General features: G+C 41.4%; 1 protein-coding gene across 1 annotated transcript in view; it reads left to right on the top strand.

Annotated features, from left to right (window-relative positions):
- Positions 1 to 6,701: 6,701 nt before the first annotated feature.
- LOC133640073 (ADP-ribosylation factor GTPase-activating protein 2-like) overlaps positions 6,702 to 10,588 on the top strand; it is a 43,431-nt gene continuing 39,544 nt past the window's right edge. Inside the window, exon 1 of the mRNA XM_062033695.1 lies at positions 6,702 to 6,851. Coding sequence (XP_061889679.1) covers positions 6,780 to 6,851 — 72 coding nt within the window. The 5' untranslated portion in view covers positions 6,702 to 6,779. The remainder of the gene's footprint in view (positions 6,852 to 10,588) is intronic.

Below are 10,588 nucleotides of genomic sequence, written 5' to 3'. Positions count from 1 at the left end.
ACTTTTTGCAGTGTAGCTGTCGGCGCGAGCAGAGCAGCAGCACCAGCTGATTGGCAGCAGCCGCCACTGCTCGCTGAAGACCGTGACTGCTGCTTGTTTTCACCTCAGAGTCTCCAAGACACAAACAAGTCTCCAATATCACATGGAAAAGTCACTAGATTTGTCACTATAGTAGCTGTTTGCATAAAAAGTCGCCAAGAGGATTGGCAACACTGTCTGCGCCATCCTCGACCTCGAGTATGTGTTTCACCTTTAAATGTGCGCGTCTTCCGAGTTAAACCTTAATCCGGGAATTAATCTTCATTCATATTTGATAATGTATATATATATATATATGTATATATATATATGTATATATATATATATATATATTTATATATATATATATATATATATGTATATATATATATATATATATATATATATATATATGTATATATATATATATATATATATATATATATATATATATATATATATATATATATATATATATATATATATATATATATATATATATATATATATATATATATATATATATATATATATTTATAGACCTTTGGTGAGATTTATTTTTTAATTGTCCATCCATCCATCCATTTCCTACTGCTTGTCCCTTTTGGGGTCACGGGAGGTGCTGGAGCCTATCTCAACTGCATTCGGGCGGAAGGCGGGGTACACCCTGGACAAGTCGCCATCTCATCACAGGGCCAACACAGATAGACAGACAACATTCACACTCACATTCACACACTAGGGCCACTAATTGTAATTATTAAAAATATTATAATGAATTAAAAGCAATGTTGTATAGAATTATTTACCAATTTAAGGCTCCAATTATCTTACATCAAATATTCAATTGTGAAAAATGTTTTGGGGGAAATTTTGAATGACTGAGACCATTTTGGGTCCTTGGGGCCTTAATATTTATCAAAATTTAAGAAAGCTCCGAAGGGTTACAATATATATTGTATTGGTTTTGAAACTGAAAAATATGAAAACGACCCCCGCATGCTATTATTTTTTAGTGTGCGGCCCTCAGTGGAAACAAGTTTGGACAACCCTGGTCTCAGCAGTAGTTGATAACAGTAATTATCTTTTTTTTTCTTGTTATCGTCTTAATGAGCAACCTGTATCAACATTGAATAGAGCAGATTAATTTAAAGTTGAAAGGCATCAGTGGTTCATCTGGCGTGAACCTCACCGCACGTCACTGGTTCACATGCAGGTACGTCATACCTCTCAAAATTGTACCTAGGTACTCCAGCACAATATTATGTACTGTGCCTATTAAATTAAATGCAAATATGTCACTTATTCATCGGCTTAATTAAAGTTTAGTAATTATAATTATTCATTTTTGTGTTGGGGCAGATCCATCCATCCATCCATCCATCCATCTTCCTCCGCTTATCCGAGGTCGGGTCGCGGGGGCAGCAGCCTAAGCAGGGAAGCCCAGACTTCCCTCTCCCCAGCCACTTCGTCCAGCTCTTCCCGGGGGATCCCGAGGCGTTCCCAGGCCAGCCGGGAGACATAGTCTTCAATCAATCAATCAATCAATGTTTATTTATATAGCCCTAAATCACAAGTGTCTCAAAGGGCTGTACAAGCCACAACGACATCCTCGGTACAGAGCCCACATACGGGCAAGGAAAACTCACCCCAGTGGGACGTCGATGTGAATGACTATGAGAAACCTTGGAGAGGACCGCATATGTGGGTAACCCCCCCCTCTAGGGGAGACCGAAAGCAATGGATGTCGAGTGGGTCTGACATAATATTGTGAAAGTCCAACACATCAGCGAAAGTCCAGTCCATAGTGGGGCCAGCAGGAACCATCCCGAGTGGAGACGGGTCAGCAGCGTAGAGATGTCCCCATCTGATGGACAGGCTAGCGGTCCACCCCGGGTTGGGAGCAGAGTAGAAAAGAAAAGAAAAGAAACGGCAGATCAACTGGTCTAAAAAGGGAGTCTATTTAAAGGCTAGAGTATACAAATGAGTTTTAAGATGAGACTTAAATGCTTCTACTGAGGTAGCATCTCTAACTTTTACCGGGAGGGCATTCCATAGTATTGGAGCCCGAATAGAAAACGCTCTATAGCCCGCAGACTTTTTTTGGGCTCTGGGAATCACTAATAAGCCGGAGTTCTTTGAACGCAGATTTCTTGCCGGGACATATGGTACAATACAATCGTCAAGATAGGCAGGAGCTTGACCGTGTAGTATTTTATACGTAAGTAGTAAAACCTTAAAGTCGCATCTTAGGTGCACAGGAAGCCAGTGCAAGTGAGCCAGTATAGGCGTAATATGATCAAACTTTCTTGTTTTTGTCAAAAGTCTAGCAGCCGCATTTTGTACCATCTGTAATCTTTTAATGCTAGACATAGGGAGGCCCGAAAACAAAACGTTACAGTAATCGAGACGAGATGTAACGAACGCATGGATAATGATCTCAGCATCGCTTGTGGACAAAATGGAACGAATTTTAGCGATATTGCGGAGATGAAAGAAGGCCGTTTTAGTAACACTCTTAATGTGTGACTCAAACGAGAGAGTTGGGTCGAAGATAATACCCAGATTCTTTACCGAGTCGCCTTGTTTAATTGTTTGGTTGTCAAATGTTAAGGTGGTATCATTAAATAGATGTCGGTGTTGAGCAGGACCGATAATCAGCATTTCCGTTTTCTTAGCGTTGAGTTGCAAAAAGTTAGCGGACATCCATTGTTTAATTTCATTAAGACACGCCTCCAGCTGACTACAATCCGGCGTGTTGGTCAGCTTTAGGGGCATGTAGAGTTGGGTGTCATCAGCATAACAGTGAAAGCTAACACCGTATTTGCGTATGATGTCACCTAGCGGCAGCATGTAAATACTAAAGAGTGCAGGGCCAAGAACCGAACCTTGGGGAACTCCGCACGTTACCTTAACATAGTCCGAGGTCACATTGTTATGGGAGACACACTGCATCCTGTCAGTAAGATAAGAGTTAAACCAAGACAAGGCTAAGTCTGTCATCCCAATACGCGTTTTGATACGCTCTAATAAAATATTATGATCAACAGTATCGAAAGCGGCGCTAAGATCAAGAAGCAGCAACATAGATGAAGCATCAGAATCCATCGTTAGCAATAGATCATTAGTCATTTTTGCGAGGGCTGTCTCCGTAGAGTGATTTGCCCTGAAACCGGATTGAAAAGGTTCACAGAGATTGTTAGACGCTAAGTGTTCATTTAGCTGCTGTGCGACAATTTTTTCAAGGATTTTCGAGATAAACGGAAGGTGGGACACCGGCCGGTAGTTTACCAGGAGATCAGGATCGAGGTTAGGACTTTTGAGTAGAGGATGAATAACCGCTTTTTTGAATGCTAGGGGAACAGTGCCAGAGGAAAGTGATAAGTTTATAATATTTAACACTGATGGACCTAATAATACAAAAAGCTCCTTGATAAGTTTCCCAGGAATTGGGTCAAGTAAACATGTTGTTTGTTTTGTCCCATTTACACATTTTGACAATTCCTCCAATGTTATTTCATCAAAGAGAGAGAAACTATTTTGGAGGGCGGTATCCGTCGTATATACAGTCGTATTTGTGTTAATAGAACCCAGTTGTAGCTGAGATGCATTGTCTTTAATCTCTTTTCTAATGACTTCAATTTTCTTATTAAAGAAATTCATAAAGTCATCTGCTGAGTGGGTGGAGCTACTGGGAGTAGTCCCTTGTTGGGTTAGCGATGCTACTGTACTAAACAGAAATTTAGGATCATTTTTGTTGAGGTGGATGAGATTTGAGTAATATTTAGCTTTAGCTGAGGTAAGCATGCGTTTATAAGTTATTAAACTGTCCCACCATGCTTGATGGAAAACCTCAGGTTTAGTCGCACGCCATTTGCGTTCCAGCTTTCTACATGATAATTTCTGGGCTTTAGTTTCTTCTGTAAACCATGGGGTACGCCTTTTAGGGGCCCTTTTTAGCTTTAGCGGTGCTACACTATCAATGGTGTCGCGCAGGGCGTCATTAAAGTTGTTAGTGAGGTTATCAATAGAGCCCACATAGTAGGTCAGTAAGAGTCGTCGTTGTGGTAGCATTAATGTTGCGGCTGCTATAGTAGTTATTATTATTATTATTAGTTTGTTGACAATGAGTCAGAACTTCGAATTTTATAAGGTAATGATCGGACATTACTTTAGTGTACGGGAGTATCGTAACTTTAGAGGTGGTGACACCCCTGACAAGCACTAGATCTATCGTATTACCGTTGCGATGCTTGGGTTCATTTATTATTTGTGTAAGACCACAGCTATCAATTATAGTCTGGAGCGCCACGCATGGAGGGTCCGATGGGGTATTCATATGGATATTAAAGTCCCCCATTATGATTATATTGTCGGCGTGCGTCACTAGATCAGCAACAAACTCTGAGAATTCACTGATGAAGTCCGAATAGGGCCCAGGGGGGCGGTAGATAACAGCCAGGTGGAGAGGCAGCGGTGTGACAAACCTCAAAGTGAGCACCTCAAACGAGTTATATTTATTATTTAGGTTAGGTGTAAGATTATAGTTTTCATTGTATATTAGTGTGACACCCCCTCCCCTTTTAAGAGGTCGGGCAACATGTGTATTGGTATAGTTAGTAGGAGATGCCTCATTTAGCGCAAAAAAATCGTCTGGTTTGAGCCAGGTCTCGGCGAGACCAACGACGTCAAGTTTGTTGTCTCTAATGACTTCATTAACTAACAACGTTTTGGAAGATAATGATCTTATGTTTAAAAAGCCCATATTATAGGTAGTGGGCTGTTTTGAGGATTGTTTGTTGAAATTATCCGAAGTAGCGATATTAATAATGTTGCGTTTATTATGCGTAGTGCACTTTAAATAGTTTCGACCATATCTAGGAATTGATACGACGGGGATATTCAGATTGTTTGCTTGATATTGCGATAAACTGAACGCATCATAGTTAGCTACCTCGGTACAATGTATGTCTGCCTCTGACACGGTCACAAAAGAAAAAACATTATGTGAGTTGTGTTTTATTCTAAGAGGATTGCTATGTGTGCAGGGATTATCCAGCCTGACGCCGGCTAGTTCTAGTTTAAATGGCTTCTTACCCGGAGACTCCACGCTTCTTTGGTTAGCTTTTCTCTTTGTTGTTAGCCCAGCTCGGCATCCCCGCTTCTGCTTCCGCTCGCACCGCTTACGTCGTCTCCATTGGCGGTCACTGCTAGCACTTGACTCCGCTGCTACAAAGGCCGCTCGATGTAGCCCACGAAGTATTCCCATGCTAACGAGGAGGTCCACCGTACATGCATCTTTCAGTCTATAACGACCCGATCCATCCACATCCAGAATTGTCTGTCGGTCGTATGTGATCACAGAGTGTTCAGGCTTTGAGCCAGCCATGAAATTGACAGATATGACGGGTGTTTTTTGCCAAATCGAGTCTTAGTCTTTTGGGATCCAACTTTGGAATCAATACAGTTACGTTATTAATGTGTAGTCGTCCAGTTTGACACTGTTGCTAGTCATTTGTGAGAGGAATTCACCACTATTGTTTTGACTAATCATCATCGCTAGTCTTCCCAACGTGCCCTGGGTCTTCCCCGTGGCCTCTTACCGGTCGGACGTGCCCTAAACACCTCCCTAGGGAGGCGTTCGGGTGGCATCCTGACCAGATGCCCGAACCACCTCATCTGGCTCCTCTCGATGTGGAGGAGCAGTGGCTTTACTTTGAGCTCCTCCCGGATGACAGAGCTTCTCACCCTATCTCTAAGGGAGAGACCCGCCACCCGGCGGAGGAAACTCATTTCGGCCGCTTGTACCCGTGATCTTGTCCTTTCGGTCATAACCCAAAGCTCATGACCATAGGTGAGGATGGGAACGTAGATCGACCGGTAGATTGAGAGCTTTGCCTTGCGGCTCAGCTCCTTCTTCACCAAAACAGACCGATACAGCGTCCGCATTACTGAAGACGCCGCACCGATCTGTCGATCTCACGATCCACTCTTCCCTCACTCGTGAACAAGACTCCGAGGTACTTGAACTCCTCCACTTGGGGCAAGATCTCCTCCCCAACCCGGAGATGGCACTCCACCCTTTTCCGAGCGAGAACCATGGACTCTGACTTGGAGGTGCTGATTCTCATCCCAGTCGCTTCACACTCAGCTGCAAACCGATTCAGTGAGAGCTGAAGATCCTGGCCAGATGAAGCCATCAGGACCACATCATCTGCAAAAAAGCAGAGACCTAATCCTGCAGCCACCAAACCGGATCCCCTCAACGCCTTGACTGCGCCTAGAAATTCTGTCCATAAAAGTTATGAACAGAATCGGTGACAAAGGGCAGCCTTGGCGGAGTCCAACCCTCACTGGAAACGTGTCCGACTTACTGCCGGCAATGCGGACCAAGCTCTGACACTGATCATACAGGGAGCGGACCGCCACAATCAGACAGTCCGATACCCCGTACTACCCGTACTCTCTGAGCACTCCCCACAGGACTTCCCGAGGGACACGGTCAAATGCCTTCTCCAAGTCCACAAAACACATGTTGGGGCAGATGTTATATAAAATCAGTGTGTTGATATTTTGTTGCTAACACTTAAACTTAACAGCATCACTTTTTGAGACGAGGTGATGAACAACAATCCAATAGATTGGCAACAAACGATACAACAGGTTTAAATGGCAACGTCGCTTTCGTTTCACAACGTCTGGTTTGGAGCACGTTACCTGCCGTAGTGACGTCATTGAATGGAAACTGTCACTGTTCCAAGATGGCCGCCGAACCAAACAAGACTGAAATTCTTACTATTTTCAAAAGACTGAGATCCATTCCGACAAACAAGGTAATGGTATACAACATGTGTGTTGTACGTGTATCAGGCATTTGATGTATATTTTGTCAGTGGTATTTCGTTATCTCCATGTGTATTTTGTTATCTTCATGTTCCTCGCAGCAAGGCCCAGGACTTGGGTCAAACAGCTAGCTGTGGCTAACAGCTGCTAGCTGCCGGTAAAGGCCACGTATACGATGTATGTTGGCAGTGGAAGCTAATCACATAAGGCGCATGGGCTGTATCAAGTTATGACTTGGCTGCTTTTGGGATCCAACTTTGGAATCAATACAGTTACGTTATTAATGTGTAGTCGTCCAGTTTGACACTGTTGCTAGTCATTTGTGAGAGGAATTCACCACTATTGTTTTGACTAATCATCATCGCTAAATGTATATACAATGTATTTTATCCTGTATCCTACTTTAAAGTAACTCGGTTTATTTTCCGTTTACTCTTGAAAGACAACGTTGTCAATAGAATTGCTAGAATCCCCCCCCCCCCAATGTTTTATTAGTGTGTGTGTGTGTGTGTGTGTGTGTGTGTGTGTGTGTGTGTGTGTGTGTGTGTGTGTGTGTGTGTGTGTGTGTATACTGTATATGGATGTATGTATATATATATATATATATATATATTTTTTTTTTTTTTACCAAAGTTGTCTCTATCCTCTGCCTCTCCATAAGTGCCTTCAATGCATAATATGAACTTTGGATCTCTAAAAGTTTACATGTGTCTTTACTCATAAAAATATAACAAGGTCAAAGCTGTTGCTTGTAGCTTTTTTTAATAATTAAGTCATCAATGAGTCTTTTAAGAGCTTGTGCAATGCAGTTAACATAAACCCTGGAACATACCCTGGAAATACATAGACACTAATAGTATTAGCGAATGAACGATGTGTTTTTTTCAGGGTCAATACCGATTATTAGTAGTCAAGGAGGTCAATAACTGATATTTAGAGCAGACATTAATTTGCCGTAAAAGTTATTTAAACATAGTGTACATCAATAAACAGCTGGGCAAGGCTTAAAGTGTTGTTTAAACATTATGTTTTAGGAAATGCTAAATGAACTAAAAATCTCAACACTACAGTAGTATGGTCCACTAGATGAGACCAAACCAGTCAGAGCATGCTGTTCAGTATTGATTGATTGAAACTTTTATTAGTAGATTGCACAGTGAAGTACATATTCCGTACAATTGACCACTAAATGGTAACACCCGAATAAGTTTTTCAACTTGAATTGATACATAATACAGATATATACTATCAAATATATACTAACATCATAATACAGTCATCACACAAGATAATCATCAAAGTATATACATTGAATTATTTACATTATTTACCATCCGGGGTGTGGGATATGGAGGAGGGGGGGTTGGTTGGTATCAACACTTCAGTCATCAACAATCAGCATCAACAATTGCATCATCAGAGAAATGGATATTGAAACAGTGTAGGACTGACTTGGTAGGTTTGATTATTTACAATCCGAAGAGGTATTATGTGGAAGGGAGGGTGTTAGTTTAGGGTTGTAGTTGCCTGGAGGTGTTCTTTTAAAGTTAAAGTTAAAGTTTAGTGCGGTTTTGAAGGAGGATAGAGATGCCCTTTCTTTTACACCTGTTGGGAGTACTTTCCATATTGATGTGGCATAGAAAGAGAATGAGTTAAGACCTTTGTTAGTTCGGAATCTGGGTTTAACGTGGTTGGTGGAGCTTCCCCTGGTGTTGTGGTTATGGCGGTCATTTACGTTAAGGAAGTAGTTTGACATGTACTTCGGTATCAGGGAGGTGTAGCGGATTTTATAGACTAGGCTCAGTGCAAGTTGTTTTACTCTGTCCTCCACCCTGAGCCAGCCCACTTTGGAGAAGTGGGTAGTAGTGAGGTGTGATCTCGGGTAGAGGTCTAGAAGTAATCTGACTAGCTTGTTCTGGGATGTTTGGAGTCTAGATTTGAGGGATTTGGAGGTGCTAGGGTACCAGGAGGTGCATGCGTAATCAAAAAAGGGTTGAACGAGAGTTCCCGCTAGAATCTTCATGGTGCTTTTGTTGACCAGAGAGGAGATTCTGTAGAGAAATCTCGTTCGTTGGTTGACCTTTTTGATTACCTTGGTTGCCATTTTATCACAGGAAAGATTAGCCTCTAGAATGGAACTTAGGTAGGTGACCTCATCTTTCCTTGTGATAACAATGTCACCTACTTTTATAGTGAAGTCATTGACTTTCTTAAGGTTGATGTGGGACCCAAATAGGATGGATTCCGTTTTACCCAAGTGTATGGATAGCTTGTTGTCAGCGAGCCAGGTGCAAATTCTACAGAGTTCAGCACTTAGGATTTTCTCCACCTGTGACTTGTCCTTGCCGGATACCAGCAGGGCAGAGTCATCCGCAAACAAAAGTAATTCACAGTCGCATGCTGATGACATGTCGTTTATGTATATCAGGAACAGTAAAGGCCTTAATATACTGCCTTGGGGGACTCCACAGCTTACTGAGAGGGGGGGGGGGACACGGTGCCGTTCACCTCTACCACCTGTTTCCTCCCCTCCAAGTAAGATTGCATCCAGCTCGATGAGGTTTTATCAAATCCGATTGCTCTGAGCTTATCCAACAGTATAACGTGGTCAACGGTGTCAAAGGCCTTCTGAAGGTCCAGCATGACCATGCCGCAGTATTTGCCCGCGTCCACCTCATGTTTGATGTGGTCGGTCAGATAGAGAAGGCATGTGTCAGTGGAGTGTTTAGTTCTGAAGCCGGATTGGAATTTGTACATGAGTTTATTAGTGGCAAGGTAACTATCGACCTGTTCATAAACTATTTTTTCCATTACTTTTGAAATGGAACTGAGAATAGAAACAGGTCGGTAGTTGCCAGGTTCCAATTTGCTATTCGTAGTATCATGGCCACTGATTGGCTCAGCCTTTTTCAGGATTACTATATTGGATGTGTATATTGGTAGGGTATAAAGGTGACTAAAGGGTGTAATTTCATGCCTAGAGGGCTCTCGTAATTTTGAAAAACTTATACAGATGGTTAGGGATGATGTTTGATAAGAAATTATCGAGTTCGAGCCTATTATCGAATCCTCTTATCGAACCGATTCCTTATCGATTCTCTTATCGAGTCCAGATAGGTTGTTGTATATGGAAAAAAACACACAATATTTGGTTCAACAAAAGCTCACTTTTATTATATGAGAAAACAATTTAATCTAATAAATAAATAAATATTGACTGTTACCCCCCTAAAAAAATAAAATAAAATAAATAAATATTGACTGTTGTTACCCAAAGTATATTAAGTGGGATTTTTTCAGAAAAACAAATATATACAGTAACACAAAAACAACCTGTCTCTGTGATCACTATAGGTGTATAAATAATAATATAGTGTTAAATAAAATCAGTCCCTTGGGCACAAAACTGAAAATAATACAGCTTTCCAAAAAGTGCAATTCTGCTGCTATTTGACATAACTGTTTGTTATGATGCTTTGACATTTTTGCACTTTATTTCTTTATTGAAATAAAATTCTATGAAGAGAAAAGTTCTTTGCAAATGTGGTTACAATGCTAAAAAAATGAAAAGTTAAAGCTAAAAAAAGAAATACACTTTGAGTTAACATTATTTCCTTATATGGGGAAAGATGTTATGAGCTAGGGAATATAACAACTACACTACCCAGCATGCAACGGGAGTGACGAGCACGCGCGGTAGCCCCGAAAAGTGTTGTTGCATGTCGTC

Source organism: Entelurus aequoreus, linkage group LG02 (assembly GCF_033978785.1).
Source record: "Entelurus aequoreus isolate RoL-2023_Sb linkage group LG02, RoL_Eaeq_v1.1, whole genome shotgun sequence".
Classification (NCBI taxonomy): Eukaryota; Metazoa; Chordata; class Actinopteri; order Syngnathiformes; family Syngnathidae; genus Entelurus; species Entelurus aequoreus.
Note: the sequence above shows the minus strand (reverse complement) of the source record. Positions and strands in the feature narration are given on the sequence as shown.